This window comes from Passer domesticus, chromosome 2, assembly GCF_036417665.1.
Source record: "Passer domesticus isolate bPasDom1 chromosome 2, bPasDom1.hap1, whole genome shotgun sequence".
NCBI classification, from domain to species: Eukaryota; Metazoa; Chordata; class Aves; order Passeriformes; family Passeridae; genus Passer; species Passer domesticus.
In genome coordinates, this window is record NC_087475.1 from 21,794,769 (window position 1) to 21,814,826 (window position 20,058).

A 20,058-nucleotide genomic window follows, 5' to 3' on the forward strand; every position below is an offset into this window, starting at 1 on the left:
CTGCAATTATGTAAGGAAAGTAAACACATGGAAAACAATTTTAGTTATTTTTCACTTCTGGAGGAAGGGATTTTAATGTAGTTTTTTTACTGTGTATTTTGGGGAATACTTGATATGATTAACCATTTGACTAATTTCCATTGGTTAATATAAGAACTGTGGTAACTAAGATGCTAGTTGGCCAAGGTGGCTGTGATGTATAGTGTCCTAAGTGTTATGTGAAGTTTCCTACAGTACTGTAACTTAAGATTTAGCCAGCTGAGCGGGACCTGCTGCATTATCCTATGGAAATACTGCATGTCTTGTGAACAGACTTAGCATTAGTACACAGAACAGAATTAGTACCATTTGATACTAATTCTCTCTAAATATAGTAGCATTACTGTTTACATTGGAAATTCAGCTATTTAACCATATTACTATAATATAATAAAGCTGATTAAAATATGCCAGACCAGTTATTTTCAGACAGAACATGTCTGTGTTGTGTGAATTGATGTCATATGTGCACACAGACACGCACACATATATATGTGTATATGTGTATATATATATATATATATATATATATACACACATATGGGCAGACAGTGATGAAGTACATTTATTAGTCTAGTCTAAACTAAAACAAATAAGGGACAGTGTTTACTGATAGCTTGATTGTGACAGATCTTAGTGCTTCACCTTGCAATGGTCTAAACCATGGACAGCTAATCTGTTTCAAAAATAAAGCTTCTGAAACACCTATAAGTTCTGGTTCTAAGGATCACAAGGAAGCTCTCAGCTCATGACAGTGAGAAATACTTGCTGGAACTAACCACCAGTCCTGTGCACTGCAGGTTTCTTTCTCCATTTCCCAGGTAGGCTTGCTTTGATGAGCAGTTTTAGAGAGTGTCCACCTTGTATGGGATTGCATTCACATTAAATAGGGCAGGTCTGCTGTCCTTTGATAGAGTAGTGGATACAGCACACAGAATTTCTTTTCTTTCAGAGGAAACATAAACTTAGCTTTTCTGATACCCTGGAAGGTTTTCCTTCACTTTTTGAAATGCAAATTCTGTTATCACTGTGTATTCCAAAGGTGTAGAGCTGTGAACTCAGCAGGGTAAGGCTGTACTCTCCTGTTTCTATTACACCTTTGTGGTACAGAGAGGAGTCCAGGATTTATAGTGGGGAAAAATAGGGAATGAGCACAGTGAAAACAGTCCATTACTGTAATCCTTGGACAGAGTCCTCTGTACAAGTCTTTGCTGGGAAGAGTTCTTTGCTCCAATTTTTAACATATATACATAACATATATACACTGTTTGGAGTGTTGACACAAGAATCCCACCTGAATGGTCAAACTGCTATGCTGCTGGGTCAGATATTCTCTTTTTTTCTCCCTCCCAGTCATAGTAAATCCCACCTTTCCCTTACAAGAAATTCTAACTTTCAGCCTTTCTTTCTCCAAGGAACAGTTTTGCATGTAAATATATAACATGTTATAGTTCTAAATAGCATGCAACATCCAGGGTGCTAGGGAAAATCTTCCCCTTGCCTCTCATATGAAGGATGGAATTGAAGCTAGGTCATCCATGGATAGGTCATCCATGCTCTGGAATGCTCTTGATCATTAGTCAGTTGTAGGAGCAGCAGAGGGAGATTTCTGTAGCCATGTTGAAGACAGTGAAAGATAATCCCCTTTCGAGATGAGGAGACTACTTACAGGAAAGGGCTCAGGATTTAAACAGTTCAGGGCTGCTGAAAGAGGAGTAGAATTGTCAGTGCTTCCTAAATGGAGCAGCTCTGGGCAAGTCTCAGCCAAATTCTCACAGAAAGCCCAACCTCTTTCTGCTTTCCAGCCACTGGAGGTGGTCTATTGTCACTTGGACCTAAAATGACCTCTTGAGAAGTAATGTCAAGGTATTCTGTGTATTGTCCAGCCTATGTCATTAAGGTAACTTGCTTCTCTTATGTGAAGTTGTGCCCTAATGTAATTAATAGGAATTTTCCCTTGTCTTCATTGAAATTTGCATGATACTGAAGGTGGACATGTTGGCCAGTTATTTTGTCTGAGGACTAATTTATTATTTTATTCCAAATAAAACACTTATTAGGATTTGAAGCTACCTTCCAAACATTCATCTAATAAGTAAACAATGCCAAATAAATGGTAATTATGATTCTGTAATGATTTGAGTGGTTTTTTCTTTCATATTCAGACAGAATTTTAGGTGTGTGATGAAATTTAACCATTAGTTATTTGGTACCACTCAGCATAGCTTTTTGTGGGTTTAAATTAATGTGAAAGATATTGAAAGGATTCTGAATATTATGATCACAGCTCCAAACATACTTGAGTAGTGAGAACTAACTAAACGAAAGAAATTAAACAGACAAAAAATAGATATAGTGTTAAGGTAGTGTAAGATAGCTCTGCAGCACTTAGTTATTTCTAGAAATTTATTAATTCTATGTAAAAGATACTTAGAGGTGCCAAAGGGGTTTATATCATGGTAGTTGGAGGCAGACCTCCTGCATGCCATTGAGCTTAGCAGGAGCTTGGCCAACAAAATGAATTATGAAAGTAATAAGCCCAAGGCATGTTCATAAGTTAAAATAATTTTGGCATTGTGGATTGACAGTTTATTTGATTTTACATTATTTCATGGTTGCCACGGGAAACTGACACAACTGAAATACTTCCTTTTAATCAACAGAATATGAGCTGATGCCAGTGACAAATAACACTCCTTTGAGGAATTTGGGATTAAGTTTATTCAGATTATGCTTGCCTTGTAACAAAGTTCAGCAAATATATCTTAAAAGCCCAGAATACTGTAACTAGTTATTTATGATTAAAAATTGGTCCTGAACCTGTTTTCGGTTGCAGCAATAGGGGAGCTGTTGGAAAAAAATAAGACATTTGAATGCTCCATGAAATAAAAATAATCACAAAAGTTGGTTCAGGTAGGCTCTTTCTTCCCTGGGGCAAACCTTGGATAATTCACTCTACAAGTAACATAACATTTAAAAAAAGGAAGGAGATGAGGGGGAGTGTCAGGACTGTTACTTCTGCTTAAGTTGAGAAGAGAGGGGACTGAATGGAGAGGGACTCTGAGTAGCAACAATATATGATGGGCTCAGAGTCTACAACACTTAGCAGTCTGAGAGCAGTCAATAATATGGTTTTAGAAAGGGTCTCCTTTCCTTGCATGCACACACAAATGAGATCTTTGTTTCCCTAAATTTTGTCTGTCACCAAATGAAGAGACTAATTGGAGGATAACGCCTACAAATTCTATTTATCAGGGCTCTAAAAGGCCATTGCTGAAGAGCTGAAGCAAATTCCTCAGTTTCTGGTATCTGAGTTATGTCAGCAGCTTCTGGTTTCTTATACAGATTTGGAAGGGAGCAAAAGGCAGACATTAGGTTGTGTCTTTTTCTGGGAGCTACTTAGTATCATTACGAGTAATGTTGAATCCTATAAAGGGAAGGTGGCTTCTTGAAGTTGTATAAAACAGAGCTTGTAAAATAAATTGATGTAACTACATTTTTAATAAGCTTGCATGTTTGGTCAGTAATGGTAATCAGTGATGATTGTGTAATATATTTAGTCATATATATGACATCTGGTTCAGGTTTGTGTGTTACTTTGATTAAAGAATTAAGTCAAAATGTAGTAAACATGACATTAAAGTAAATTGAAAACTGGATAATTGAGAGACAATTGTAAAAATTTCCAAGTGGATGTGTTTTTGATAAATTCTACAAAAATGCCACATCTGTAGCTGGAAGTGATTCAGTGGTTACCAGGATGCTGTGTTCAGTTCTGGTGTTTGTACCTTAGGCAAAAAAAAAGAAAGAATGCAAATGATAGCTCTTCAAAATTTTAATGGGGTAAAAAAAATTGAAGAAAACAGGACTCAGAATAAGAATTTGTAAAGCATTTCCTACTGAAAGGATTCAGAGTGTATCTATGCTTATCCATATTTCAGTGGTTTTCCCCTCAGGATTTGGAAATTGAACTCATGACACTGGCAGTCTCAATAGGTGTTGTTGGAGAAAAGGTCAGCTCCTATGACCTGAGAAAAGTCTTCAGGGAAGAGTTAAGGCTGTAAGTGTCTTTTTGACCAAAGTGCAAAAGATGCGAAGAAGGCTTACATTCATTATCTGAGAGTTTTGTGTTTCCTATGAACTAGAAAAAGTGGCTTCTCACAGCACTGGATTTCATTAAGCTATTTTGGTCCCCTAATTCTCTGAGAATTGAAAATTGAGGAAATCAGTCCTCTCACCTGGGGCTACAAGTTCTCTGAAATATCACCTGAACAGTGAGACCCTAAACACTGGTGAAGGTTGTGATAACTGCAAAATTAATTGTGTGAATTCAACAGCACTTCACCTATTTTCTAAAGGCTATTTTTTCCAGAAGAGACCTGCAATGCACTGTAAAACTGGATGCTTTTATCATTTTGTTCACAGCTGTAAATGCTCTGCAGTGCAGAGTGATGGCTGCAGTCAGGTGAGGTGGTTGCATGCAGCCTGTGATGCTGGTGTGTGCTCAGCCAGACTGACAGGTGTTGCTCAGCAGATGACAGGTAACCACGCCAGAACAACCAGTGTAAGTGTGACATTTTCCCCACCAGACCACGGACGAGCGTGTTCGGCTGCCGGACATCCGCGCGAGCAGGTGGTACCAGTTCCGCGTGGCCGCTGTGAACGTGCACGGGACGAGGGGCTTCACAGCACCCAGCAAGCACTTCCGCTCCTCCAGAGGTGAGTGTTCCCTCGTGCTGCCTGCTACTCACCTTCCTCTCACTGTCTGGTACTCACCTTCCTCTCACTCCCACCTGGAGTCCAGCCTGGTCTGCCTGCTTTTGTGGCAGAAGGTTTTGAGCAGGTGGGTTTTTGAGTAGTTTTGCCACTGACATTAGAAATGGTGTGAGGTTTGTTTGAAGTCAGCAAACAGAAGTTGAAGTGTCATTATTCTTTTATCAGTAAGGGTCTCCATAAATAAAACTCCTTTGAAACTTTTTCCACATGATTGGTATCAAACTACATGACCCTGATCACGAAATACAAAAGATCTTGAGTTTCAGTGTGTTAATGCAATAGGTTTATCTCTTTTTTTTAAGTTATGAGAAATATGTTATTGTCATATATTTAGTAGAGTATTGGTATATTTTGTTGCCTGTATCTAAATAACTGTAGCAGCATTGTTTTGTTGGAACTTTGGACCCTCTTAATGTAATTTCCTCTTGCTAGCACTAATTGTAAGTGCTTAGGAATAAAAAAGAGCATAAATGCAAAGCAGTATGTTTCTGTTCATTACAAAGGCATGCCTGATGATCCACAAAGTATTGTAGGAATTTTTGTTGATAGTTCTGGTTTTGCAACTGTTTGGGTAGTGAAATAACTTTGAAAATTATTTTTGTACCAGTAAATGGTACATGGGGGATGCAGGAGATAGAAAAAGTTCTCCCATCCTGTGAAGTTCCTAGCATTCTCCCTAGTGTCCTTTTGAGCAGCATGAAGAAGAATTTTCCCAGATGACTCTTAGGCATAGTATAGGGGTTAGCACAGGCCAGAAACTATTCCCAATAGACAGATGATCTGGATGTGGTCATCCTCTCTTAAAGGGAATCAATAATGTGGGCATATCCAGAACCACACTAGTTGACTTTAGTGCCAAAGAATGAGATCCAGCACTCTTCACTCTACTAATAGAAGCAGTTTCTAATAGGAAGACTTGTTGTTATTTTAGTAGTGACATAATCTTTATATGCATACTTTGAGGAATGTATTTCCTCCTCTTATGCAGACTGAATTATCTTGCAGTACAAGCAGTTGCCATCTTTGGGTTCCTGTGCTGGCTTTTAGCTTACTGTTTGGCCATATTCAGTCCTAGAAAAAAATCTTTGTGGAGGTGCATTTACAGAGGCATGCAAATACTTTTGCTGGTATGGAAGGTTTAACCTCTTACTGAATAACTATATGTTAGCCTTAATAATTTTTTTGGTGCCCTAGCTGTATTTGTGGTAGGAAGGTTGGCTGGCATAGTTGTCCTGTTACTTCTGTGACCACAAACCTTTTCATGCATAGAAGAAGTATTATTTTAAGACCTATGATATTTAAGTAGCATACAATTTCAGAAACATAAAATAATACATTAATAATTCCTACAATTCCTACAATAATAATTCCTTCAATCTGTGTTGAGTTTACTGTAAGAACTCTTCAGCAGCAGTACCTTTCTCTATATTTCTTGAGCAGCACTTCAGCAGATACAGCAGTTTGTTGATGAATCTGGCACCAACTTTCTTTTAAATTGAGATAATTGACAGTTGTTTTATTGAATTTGTAAATATTTTCCAACTATTCTGTTTGAAACCACTGTTACTGCAAATACAGAAAGGTATGTCATGGTAGCACTGAGGTTTTGGCTTGAACATGACATTTTCAGGCAGGATTTGTATTACTTTCAAAAAAATTGGCCCCCTACTGAGTGTGCTAGCCATGCTCAAAATACCATCCTTGGTAATGAGTATAAGAATGTCCATGGTAAGTCATCCTGAGGGTTTCTTTAGCCCAGAATCTGACCCCAGACAGAGGTGGGTATCTGGGTAACAGTGTAAGAGCAGGATAAGGGTGTAGGGGTGTTTCTTCAGAATAGTCTCCCAGCTGGCAGTAATTTGTGTTTCAGGAACTTGTGGTTTTGAAATCATTACATGAATACCAGAGTCCTCTTGTGGTCTCTGCAGCTACCCCTGAAGCACTTGCTCTCCTTGAGAACTGCTCATGGCTGTCTAGTGCAGATGGAGAGCACTTTTAGGACTTTGTGACAAGGGCAGTGGCAGTCAGTAGTACCTCTGCATGCTCTTACCTAATAAAACAAAATTTTGATAATGGCAGCAAGTATGTAGCCAGCATTCTTCAAAAGGCTTCTGTAACTCTCAAAAGAATTGTTTTCAAATCTGAACTCCAGCCCTTGGCAGAGGATTGTGAGTTGACAGACAGCAGGGAGTTCAGTTAGCTATCAGCCTCATTGCCCAGATCAGCCTGTGCTGGCAGCTCACTTGGCCATTGCAGGGGCTGTGGAACTGCCAGTGGCTGTTATAAAGATGTCAGGTTTGGCAGATGAAACGTGTGGTCACTCTAGGTGACTCACATGAAGATGCTGCTAGGTGCTGACTGCTGGGAACAATACTGGGATGCTTCTGTTGGTGTCTTAGAGCCTCCCTATCCCCAAGCAGAGAGTCAGTTACACAGTCACACTAACACCTAATTGCTACTTTGGAGCTCAGTGGGAAATGACAGCCCCTGCCTGGTAGAGAGGCAAGAAACTGCTGCTCAGATGTGCCTAGTTTGTTGAGTGCCAGCATCTACTGGCCCCTGCTGAGCTCCTACAGGCACATTTAACCTCCAGTTTGGAAAAGAAAAGTGGATTTTGGCACATCACCTTTGGAAATTTGCTGCTTTCTGTGCTATGTTTGTGTGAAGCGTGGACAGAATTTCACATCAGTGTTTCACTTCACCCTGTTGTGCCAAGACCAAGAGAAGATTATTATCGTGGTCAAACTTAGCAGAAGGTTTCTTCAAAAATAAACCCTTTGATCAGGAAAGATGACAGTAATTCCTAAGACAGTTTCTCACGCAAGATACTGAACTTTTACCAATTGCTCATAAGTAATAATGAAGAGACAATGATTTGGTTTTTTTTTCCTTTAAAGGGGGACAAATATGATATTTAATCTGAATCTAGGAAACAGTATGGCACCACAAAGTCTCTGTCACTAAATATTTTAAGATGTTAAGGGAAATAGTCAAAAACGTGCTGTAATTACTCAGAGAGAGAATTTTTGTCTGGTTACCACAATACTGTTTTATACTGTTTTGTCTTTTTGAAAATGCAAAAAAACATGCTCTCTAAGTAGACACAGCAAAATAAAGTTTTGCTTTATTCAAAATTATGTGGTCTTCTGAGGTAATTTCCATTAACTTATTTATCATTAAATAAAACTCCTCATTTTCCAAAGTAATTTAATTTCTCAGTCATTAAAAAGACAAAACCAGGAAAACAAGAATATTTCATCAAGCATTTCAACTTGCCAGTCTACATCCAGTTGTGTTTTGAGGTCTGATCTACTGCAGCTTTGGATGCTTTTATGCCATAAAGATTTGAGGTGAAGGTTTATTAGCTGTTCTACACTGCCTCATGTGTTCATCTAGGGTGAACATTAATTTGTTGGCATTAATTTGTAAATAGCAAATAAAGTGACACGGCTGAGAATTTTTGAAATATTCAAAGCTTAGACAGAGCTCATTTTTTAATGCCGTTTATTTATTTTTTGTAAAGGAAACAAAGGGTTTGAATGTACTTGTCTGACGTGACCCTTCACAGGGAATAAAGTGAAGCTTTGTTTTGCCAAAATGCGATTCCAAAATTACAAGAAACACAGGTTGGACTAGATCAGTCTGTGGTGGAGTGGCTGGAAAATTAAGTGAATATTGCTCCTAGAAAGCGAATTCTTTCATATAATTGGGACTGTGCACGTGGACTTTTACAATGATACTGTCAACTAAATTGATCAAAATTTTCTGCGATTTTGGCAGTGGTTTCCACTTCTCTTTTCAGTTTTTTTTTTTTTTTTAATTTTGTGTGCTTTCCTTTTATCTTTAATTGAATGGCAACAATTTCCAATAACAGCAATAAATAAAGGTAACTGAATACCTGCAGAACATTTTTGATCCATAAAGATACAAATATCATTCTATTCATATTTAGACTGGCTCTCTCTAAGCTGTTTCCTTTCTTCTGGAAGCAGGAGAGAACTGTTCCTACAATCCATAAATTAGTTTCCTTGGATGAAAACTACCTGTGTTTTTCTTTCAGTAAGTAGGCACTGGATAGCTTAACCTAACTGGTCAGAAAATGCTTGGCACTAGTAACACAATTTTTAATTTGTTGCATTTGGTTCAGAGTTCTTAGGCTATTTTTTCTTTAGCTTTTTATAATTTGTGATGAGAATGAACTCTCAGTAGCAGAGACTTCAGTTAACTCTAGGACTCAGTGTTGGGCATTTCTGTGTCATATATTAACTCACTGGTCTGGAGGTTGGTACTGTGGCATTTCCAGGGACAAGATCAACACAAGGAGCCCAAAGCATCTGACCCTTCCACCTCTGCTAAAGGTTTTTATCTTCACCATGAAGGCAATTGCCAGCATACACTGGATAGATTGTCAAGCAAAAGGAAGCAGACAACATTGTTTTCACAGCACATAAGTACCAGGCTGGATGTGATTTCATGCATACATTACTGAGTGTCAGAAAAACCAGAACAGACACCCACTCATGGCAATAAAATTCTTTCTGTGGCTCCTTTGAGACCAATGATTTTTTTATGCTGTTGCACAGCTGGTTTATGTGTGCCATTTCCATTGGGCAGAGCCAGTTCTCCTGCTTACACCATGGAACCGTTTAATGGTTGGAAACTTGTCTGTAGAGCAGCTTCAGCAGACTTTACAGTTGGAAGGTCTCGTCTTGGAAAGATAGCAATGGGATATCTATTTTAAGTCAGGAAAAATGCTCCATTAAAAAAAAAAAAAGTTTAAATTACTGTCACACTTGCTCTCACTTTTACAGCTCAGAATGAGAATTCTGATTCCAATGCCATTATTCCCCTCTCTGACACCTATTCCAAATCATTTACTGTTTTCACTAGTTGCCATGTTAAAAGACAAAGTGGATGCACTGAAGCAGTGTATGATGTGATTCACGTGTATAGATAGTCCATACTGTTTTTTAAGATTTTGCAAAGGTATTTGCAAACACTATTGATTGAAAGAATTTTGGAAAATATAAACTGTTATTATGTTCACAAATATGAGTGTGGGAAGATGTTCATTTTGAAATAGTGATGATGTGAGTGTTTTCTTTCTTTCCTTCATTTGCAGCAAGAAACCCTCCCTTTTGGGGACTGGAGACAGAATTTTGCTTGTGATGGCTGAGTAGCCAGCAAGACAGGAATTTAAGTCCTTTGGGTATACTCAAGCCAAACACAATCCAGACAAATGGAGTACTTACCCCATGTGCTGGAACAGCAGCTTCAGCCTTGACCTAATGAAGCTATCATTTCTAGCAGTGAGAAGCGATTTACTTGTCAGGCTGCTGAGACCAGAATTTTTTAGGAGTTCAGGACAGCTGTCTGTGCCAAATTCTAGTATATATAGAATGACTTGTAATTTATTTGCATTGTTGTATAAGCTGCAAAGAAAAAGCTGCAATTAACATTGCTCTTTCTGCAAACCAAAGAATTTGATTTAACACTCACATAATGTATATAAAGTATTGGTACTTTGCATATGAAAAACTGGCAGCTGCTTCCATTCCAGTAGTTTTACATCTGTGTATCTGAATTATACATGTGGGTAGTCAGTCAAAGGGATCTCAGGTATATGAAGAATAACAGTAGAATGGCTATTAGCTTTATAGTCAGCAGAACATCACTTTAGCTCTATAGTTAGGTTAACAAACACCTTATGTACTCAGCTTTATGATTCAGTACCAGTTATTAGACCTTGAAGTATTTTAGCATGAGTTGCATAGTGCTTTTAATGTCTACATGGACATAGGCATAACAGACCACCTTGTAGAAGCATGACTTTTCCATTCAATAATGCAGAAAAAAACCCAACTAATCTGTTATGTGGTAACTGGCTGGCATTCATTGTAGAGGAGCATGCTCATAAACATGTCACAGATTTTTTTGTTTTTCCGGTTTTTTGGGGTTTTTTTTGGGAGGCCTAGGGGGGTGTTGGGGTTTTTTTTGAGTATTTTCTTTGAATGTGGGGTTTTGGTTGTTTGGTTTTTCTTCCTGTTAACAGAGATCACATTATCTTACCCTGCTAATTCCTTTTCAGTTGTCTGCTTTGTAGGTGAAACTAAATTCTTTCAAATGAAGAAATAATTAATATTCTTGGGTTCTTAACTTGCAAAATGATCATTCTGTCAGTTGTAATAGTGATGAGTGTCACAGAAATATATCAAAAATAGATGAATAAATTATATGGTGGCATTGAAATACTTAATATGGAATGGATCCTAATCTGATATAAAATGCTCACTGAGTGTCTTAATATTTCAGGTAATACACCCCAAATCCACAAAATATTTTACTGATGCATCCATACAAAAAGACAGGATTTTTTTCCACTTGAATAAATGCAAAACTGTAACAATTTTTGTTTATTTTTGATATTTTATATCTTTATAGCTAATTATTTTCTTAATCTGTCTACTAGTTTTAATAAAGCTCACTTAGAAAATGTGTTACTTTGAGTGTCTCACCTTTTCATGTCTGTTAGCTGCACATCTCCTCCTTTCTGTCTTCTACCACCACCACTGTTCTCGTTCAAAGGCATCTTTATGGTTGACATTTGAGACGCTTTCAGAAGAGTCTTTGAAGAAAGAGGGCACTCAGGAAAATATCTGCTATTGCTGTATTATTTCACATGTATATTCCTTCTAAAAGGACATTCTTTCTATCCTTAACTGTAATTACCCAATGATTTTTTTGCAATGTTTGTATTCTCACACAGCAAAGTAGAACCATTCATAGATTTTCTTTCAAATGTGGATCAGCATTTTGTCTGTGGGTAGTGAGCACAGAAGAAATGCTACTGATAATGTTTTCAATAAACTGTGCAATTATAAAAGTACAGATACGCTGGTGCTGTAGAATTTAGAAGAAATGATCTATTGGCTTCAGTACACACATAGTTCTTTCTAACTGCTTTCTTTTGCTGCAATGGACATATAAACATTTGAAAATTAAAAAAAAAAATCTAAATTTGATCATTAGTTTTTAGACCTACAAAAAATTGGTGAAGAGAACTTCAAAATGTTTTTAATCAAGTAATACACTTTGTCCAAAGGACCTATTTCATTTAACTTTTTAATCTTTTTTAAAATGACTCTCTATCTCTTGTAGATGCAGAATGAGGACAAACATGTTTTATAAGTTGAATTATTTTTGCTTATATCTGACCATTTAGGAAGATATATTCTCTGAAACACTTTTATTTTATCCCGTATGTTTTGTATACATAATACATGATGCATAGCCCTTCTGGGAGATAACCTGAATAATTCACCTACAGTAATATGATCATGTTGCACTTCAGGTTATAAAAGTTTTATATCCCTAATATAATGTCATATAACATATAAAAGCCCCTAACATTTTAAATCAGTGGAGATGAATGCTTAATAAATGTCATATATGTGAACCATGATTCTGTTTATATTTAGTTTACCTAAATTACATTTTATACCTATCTTTTAAATAATAGAAGTAAATGAAAAATTGTGTGAGAGAATAGTACAAACTATTTAGCTAAATTTTTATTTAATTCTGGAATAAATAGTTTAGTATACTTTAAGATGGAGTGGTTGGCAACTTCACAGGTAAGGAAATGAGTGTAATAGCAGTGCTTCTCCAAAGCCAGAAAAAATAAACACAACTGACTTGCTGGTGGATTAAAAAAAAAAAAAAACAAGTGAGAAGTGAGGCATTATTACTATTTGGAAATTATGTTAAATTTCCAGAATTCTTAAGTATGCTTTGTAACTTTTATGGCCAAAAGCTAGGCTGAATTGTGTGTGTGAGGAAAACAGGGACATCCATTACTATTTAACTAAAATGGAATGTGTGAGGAAACAGGAGTATGCATTGTTATTTCAGCAAGAGTCCTGTTTAATAACAGGAATAAGTAATTTTTTCACATCTGCTGATCTTTAAAAGGGAAGTTCTGTCTTTATTAATTCTGAATGTGTCTTTTTTATAAACTAAATGATGGAATTTTTCAGTGAGACCATTTTTCATAGGGATTATCTGGTTAATTAAGTATGCCTGGACTGTTTATTTAACAGCTCATTTACCAATTTAAAATAATACAGGTGAACCATACAGTAAATGAATGAATTATGTCCCCTTCTCACACCTCCAGTTTTATTTCTGGCAAATAAGTGATGGCTCATATGGCTGTACATTCATAATTGTTTTAATTGCTATGAATTTCTTTTACTCTTCTGATATGCTTCTAATTTTTCTTAGTCTCACTGCTTACGTCTATGTAAATTTTGTTTTTGCAGTTTCCTTGTATTTTGTCATCAATTTTGGCTGACGGAGGCATTTTTAAAAGGGTAGAAATTTAAATTCTAATTAAAAAATAGGAGTTGGTAAACATCAAACTGGACTTTCAGAAGCTTTGTTGTAAAATCTTCATTGATTCACATTACTTGGGACCAGGATATTATACAGTGAATCCACAAGGAGGACTTTAAATTTAATATTGGAAAAGATTTGGTATTTAATTGTATTCAAACTCTGACTGTTGTGTGTCCTTGACTCTAGAGTCAGCACAAAGACAACTGAAGGAATACTATCTCAGTTGATATTGACCAGGGATTGAACCAGAATAGTGAAATAAATCAAAGGGGTAGCTAATTGCTTTTTGACATTCTAAAAAAAACCTCTATAGATTTCACCACAGTGTAATATATCATTATGCTTTAATTACATTTAGTCTAAGAAAGTGTTTATGTCCCATGGTGGTAGATATCAATATTAGAATTTTGAAGAAAGATTCAATATGTCAAAAAATACTTTTATCATCTGAGAATTATCTGGCAATAAAAAAATATTCAGTGTTTCACCCATACAGTTCTGTGGTGACTCTACAAGGCCACTTGTAGAACCTGAATGTTTTACACTCACTGTGTATTTAAAGTGAGTGACAGAAGGAAAACTGATAGTCTGGTACATTTTGATAAAGCTTCATCATGGTTGTGAACTATCAACAACTCAGAATAATGACGAACTAGATGCTAACCCATAACTTTTATTTCAGTAGAGTTTGAATTTCTAGAATTTACAAGAAACCATCTCAGTTACAGGATGTCTTTGCCTGGATTTTCCTCAGTGTATTTAGAGTGTAGAGCTGGCTCATGAATGTCTCATAAATACATGAGGTGAAGATAATCTTTACTTTCATGAACATAATTTTTCCCGTATAATATTTTCATTTTTTTTTCTAAATTCCAGATCCATCTGCTCCACCAGCTCCATCTAATATCAGGATTGCCAATATCAGTGCAAACAATGATGGGAGTGTAAATGCAATGATTACTTGGGATCTTCCAGAAGAGCCTGATATCCCAGTACACCACTACAAAGTCTTCTGGAGCTGGACATACAGCAAATATGTAATTCCAGCAAAAAAAAAGAGAAGGAAGATTACCGAGGGGGTAAGAAAGAAATCAGTTAACTGGGACAGAAATACGGTTTATTTTTACACAAAATAGAGTGTAAGTATAAAATATGTGATAAGTTCCAATGATTTAATTGGTAAAATAGTGGTCCTAATTTTTAGTATCATGAAGCCCATAGAAAATTTTGATCTCTCAATTTCACTCTCAACTGAACTCAGGGAGTGAAGTAAACTTCTGCCTTAGAATACAGGTAAATATTATAAGATTTTTCAGGAAAGATGAATGAAAAGTTAAATGTTTTTAGCCCTCTAAGTTTAGGCTTATTCAATTAGTGCTTCTTCAAGTGTTTATTTTATTTAAAAATCCTGACATTGTCTGTCACATTCTTCTTTCACTATGCAAGTAAAACTTGTGACACAGTCATGGAGAAATCATTAAATAGTCAGTATAGGTCCGAGGGAAAAACATACACAAAACTCTTTAAATAAACTGCTGTGCCAAAGATCTGGCAATATTTCCTTAGCAGCAAGTTGCTTTGAGTTTCTTGAGTAATGTGTTAAATATTGCTTTACTGGAAAGCTTTTTGTTATGATATCCTTAAGCATGTTGCATGTTATTTTAAATAAATTAATAGAAATAATTAGATAGAAATAACAGAAATCAGTTAGACAGAACTTGATTGTCAGTGCTTTTGATAGTGAGAATTTGGTCCCATGTCTATGTTAACATTGTGTTTTGGCTCCTGCTGCCCATTGCACTGTGATGAATGACACTCAGAGGGACACAATTCCCCCTCTGTCCCTCAGTCATCAAACCCTGACAGAAATAAAGGCAGTGAAGGCTGTGTGATGAAATCATGCAAGTCAATTTGCACAAAATGAAAGGTTAGTTCTTTATTGTCCTTTAAAAAAATAGTTGTGGTAAGATAGGAGTAGGGTTGGACTGTGCTACATAGAAAAGTTTGTGTTCCTCAAGAAACCTTACATTGAGTAAAGACCTTCAGGAAAGAGGCTTCAGCCTGAAGGTAACAGAGAGTTTTTTCTCTGTGAGCTGGACAGTATATCAGAAACCCACAGAATTTTAAAATTGGGCTGGGTCTTTAATACCTTTCTATAGGGTATTTCCTACATACAAATAATACTAAAACAGGTTCATTAGAACATTAGAATAATTCAGATGGAGTTTTGACCTTGAGTATAGGGAAATACAAGGAGTATTTTATAGAAAAGGCAGGTTCTTACAATATCTTTCATATTACTCCTGACTTGTACTTTTTCTTCTGCAGCATGTCGTGAAACTGCACAGCATTGCCAGTGGGATTCAGGGCACTCCAGATGCTATTTCTAATCAATGGTCATTTGAATATTGTAGCAACTCCCAGGCTAAAGAATGTCAAATGCACAAACATTTAAAAAACAAAAAAAAAAGGAAAGGTGGAAAAATCTTAATTGTTACAGATCACTGAAGATTAATTTTGTCCAGTTTTTACCTTTAGATAAAACCCAACCCAAATAATTTTGTACTGATTTCCAGATTAATTCATTCCAGGTAGATATTGAATTAGTTTGACTATAGTACTGACACTGTTAATCAAAAGTAATAGTCAAGATATCAGCACTAAAGAAGTAAAGATAATTAATACTAAATACTTTTTGGCAATCCCCTTTTATCATCCCAAGTGTTAAATATGGGGTGGTTACCTTGGTACATGGTACTTTTTTTATTCTATGTGGACTGTCAAACTTGAAAGGCACAAGAAATTCTATATGAAAACATGGAGTAATATCTTCCACCTGGCATATGGACTAGAAGGATATTTTTATAATTAAATCTAGCAAAATAAAATATAAGACTGAGAAGGCTGTGCTCTTCTTTACAATATCATGTGCTTTGCCTTAATGTATGTTTTTGACTGGAGAATGATAAATCTAATGTGTTGTTTCTGCATTTTATACACTTCCGTGACATTGGAAATGGTGTTTTTTCTATTCTATTTTCCATTCTACACAGTAAAAGTGTCCTTTCCAATTAGAGGGTATTTTTGGTTGGAGCTTGCTTTTTAAATTATTTTTTTTCAGAAGTTGAAACAAATAGAATGTATTGAAAAATGTATTAAATGTTGGACTTCAGCTATCTTCAGACTGACTGTCTCTACCAAAAAGTTTTCAATTGCCTTACTAACACAGAAATTGTGGAATATAGTGCTTAAATTCCTTTTGCTAAAATGATTTTGGCATAAGAGAAAAACCTTGTTATATAGAAGAAAACCCCTTAGGTTTTGCCTAAACAATAGGCTTGGAATTGCCAAGAAACTGCCAAAATTATGCAAACATCAAGTAGGTTAGTATTTTTAAAATGACACAGGAAAACAGAGTCCAATTAAAGAAATCTTTTGCAGAAAGGAAATTTTGCTCTGAAATTTATATATGAGTTTTCTAACTTCAAAAAAGTAGTGTGCCTAAGATAACAAGGCTGCTTTTAATAAAGGCATGTGTTTTAGCAATATTATAACTGCTTTGTATATTTATTCTATTATAGGCCCAAAATTATGTGGTCCTGGAGGGGCTCCAACCCAACAGCAACTACAATGTAGAGCTGCAGGCAGTAACACGTTGGGGTCAAATACGCCTAAAAAGTGCTAAGGTTTCTCTCCATTTTAGCACAACTCAGGACATCAGGAATAATAGTGAGTATTCAAACACCTGAATGTTTTCTCTCTCTTTTATCTGGAAATTGAATGTTTTATATAATGATTTCTTAAATGTAAAAAAATAATTTTCTTTAAGTGCGCTGTTCCATAGCACAATGATCATCTCCTGGTCAAGCTGAGTGACCTTTTCTTGTTAAATTTCTTATTTAAAAATTGGTGACAGTTTTTGGCTAATTCTTTGAATTAGACTGTACTCACCTAAAATAAAAAGTTGCAAAGAAAATGGAAGCCTTTGCATAACTGTGGTGTTAACATATTTTAGATTCAATACAGGTATAGATACTGACTGTGTTTCTGAATTGATGGAATAAAACCATTTTTGTGTGTCTTAACTAGACAGTATTAACATTATATGTTTTCCAAAATCCTGGCTATTTTTAGTAGCCCATTAAGTCAGATTCTTGGAACATAAAAGCTTGTGTCTCCTATGAGTTGATATGTAAAACATTGACTCTTCTTTTAGGGAATCTAAAACATTCCATATCTGTCAACCATGCATTTTCAAAATATTGCACTCATAGGATCCACATTCAAATTAAAATCTCAGGGTGTTCAGATGTTAGGTTATATGTTGTTAAGGTATTTAGAACCTCACATGCTAAGTAATATAATTGCAAACTGTATCTGAATCTGGCAGAAAACCATTATTTTAGCCTTGTTTAAATGTATTTATACAATTACAGTACAATATGGAGTTGCTGCCCCAGTTGCTGATAGGTCTCTGATAACTAATGCAGCAGAATTCTGAAAATAATATCTTAAATAATATGATTTTAATTATTCTGCCCTGACTCCATTTCATTTTGTATTCATTTACATTTTTTCTTTAAAGTACACTCACAATTTATACTTGTAACCATTTTCATAAGAGAACTGTAATTACTTTCAACCTCACTAATCAACTGCTGTTGTTGTCATATTCTGTTTGGGTATATACAAAATATTGTAATGTGATTGTTAGCTAACATAGACCTTCTTGTCTATGGTTGCTTCACTTATTAATGCACCAAGAATAAAAAATAAGCTGAAGTATCTTTTTCCCTTATTAAACTAATCTTTACTACTCTTTTGGGCCATTTTAAGAGACAGCAGAAGGTCAAGTTTTCATCTCTTCCATGCACTGAGTCTTTGCTTCAAATACATACCAGAATATCAGCTGGAATGTATATTAGGAAAATTTGAGCTAAATCCTCAGTGAAGCCCAATGTAAGTGAATATAAGAGTTCTGCATTTTCCTTATTGGCTCTTCTAGATTGTACCTGTGCTTTTTTTCATCCCCTAGAAAAGGAGCTTAGTTTGCAGGACTGTGCATGATGTCAAAATCTTCTTGCAGTTATTACATTTTCTCCTTTTTCTATATGTACACAGGAGATGTAATAGAGGAAAAAATAACTGTGGGAACTGGGTGTTTAATTGCATACACTGAGCCACTGAGCTCTGCTAGAAGCATATCACTGGTGTTTGAGACATTTCAATTTTGCTGATTTTTTTCCTAAGAATTATTTGTGGCGTTTGCTTCTTTTTTTTTCTTCTCTTCCTCTCCTGCAAAGTTCACTAGATAAACAAATAAAAATTCTTTTCCGCACCATCCCCCTACCCAATTCCCTACTCATTTTGATAAAATTTCTGTGAAGTTCTGTCTCTTGGTGCTAAACTTTAAGGTTTTTAGTTTTCAGTCCAATCATTTTGACTGTCATATCACCACAACGTCACAGGTTTAAGGAAGAACTCAACTCAGAGCTGAGTTTATGATAATCAAAGAATCCTGATGCTGGGGTTTTAGTCCTGCTAAGTGAGAGAAAGTTCTCGATGCCATTGTATACAATTAGCCAAAGAGAAAATGGGCAAGCTTTTTAAGTTCTTTGTCTCATTTTATTATTAGTATAGCTTTATAAATGTTTCCAACATGTAAGCAGGGATAATTAATCAACTGACCTTTGTCATGCTTTATTGGTATTCCTAACATTAGGTCAGACCATCATAGTTTTTAAATATGATAGTAAATAAAGACTTTCCATTCAACAAAAGCCTTCTAAACTGAAGGTGAGTAATTGAGATATGAGCATGTAATTTTTTGTACTGTTTCATATTTACTGTGAGAAATCCTTTCACTGGTAGGGCTATATTAGCTCTCTGTGGCCTCACTAATGTTCTGACTCTCTTGGTCTATATTACCCTTGGGTTTATGTTGGGAGAAAATCTTTGCTTCAGTTTCCGCTCTTCAAAACACTGTGTTTTTCAGAATCTGATGCAGGTCACATCTGAGTTATTACTTATAAATCCCCCACCAAATGGAGTTTATTTACCTCACATATGACTCCACTGCTTCATCATTTTCTGTCCACTGCAATGGCACCTCTTTCCTTTTGTTGTCACAACTAGATTTAAATTCCTTCCACAATTTTGCTTGGATACCCTGCCCTCTCCGTGGTTGTTTTGCTTCAGAAAACAGACCATCAATAGTTTTTGTGAAAATCTGCTACCTACTTATGTGTAATTAGTACAGACTTTCTAATGCCTTGTGCTTTATTTTGCTTTACTGGGGTGACCTTTTTGTACTAAAAGGTTCTTTAATTGTTGTATTGTATTTTAAACTAGGGTAAAACTATTGAGAACAGTATCTTTTTCATCTCGTATGCTTCAAAAACTTTGACTGTTCAAAGTATGATCATTTATTTAATGAGTTTTTTTTCTTTTTAACTGCAAATCAGTGCCTGTATCAACTAAAACACATATTTGTTTTAGAGTATTTCAGTAATAAGTTTATAGAAAAAATTGAGCATCTCCTCTCTTAAAGCCATGAGGTAAAGGAGTCAAGATTCTTTGAACTTAAACCTCTAATATCACTCACTTTAATTGATAGAGCACTCTACTGAGGGGTGTATTTAGGCCTTTTTGGACTTTTTTTTTAATGGCTAGATTATATTTTGCATAGATGAGCCAGTAAAAACTACTCTTGCAGGAGATGCAAATTCATCTTCTATATCTCACTAAGGCTAGTTAGGTACAGAGCCAGTCCTGCTTGATGTAATTTTGAGAATACTCAAGCAGATGGAGAAATGTGAAAAAGAAACAAAAAAAATTGCCTGAAAT

General features: G+C 35.7%; 1 protein-coding gene across 2 annotated transcripts in view; it reads left to right on the plus strand.

Annotated features, from left to right (window-relative positions):
- ANOS1 (anosmin 1) overlaps positions 1 to 20,058 on the plus strand; it is a 128,173-nt gene that overhangs the window by 79,509 nt on the left and 28,606 nt on the right. For both annotated transcript variants that reach the window (XM_064407744.1, XM_064407745.1), the window contains 3 exons: positions 4,629 to 4,758; positions 14,089 to 14,291; positions 16,794 to 16,941. In XM_064407744.1, the coding sequence (XP_064263814.1) occupies positions 4,629 to 4,758; positions 14,089 to 14,291; positions 16,794 to 16,941 (481 nt within the window). The remainder of the gene's footprint in view (positions 1 to 4,628; positions 4,759 to 14,088; positions 14,292 to 16,793; positions 16,942 to 20,058) is intronic.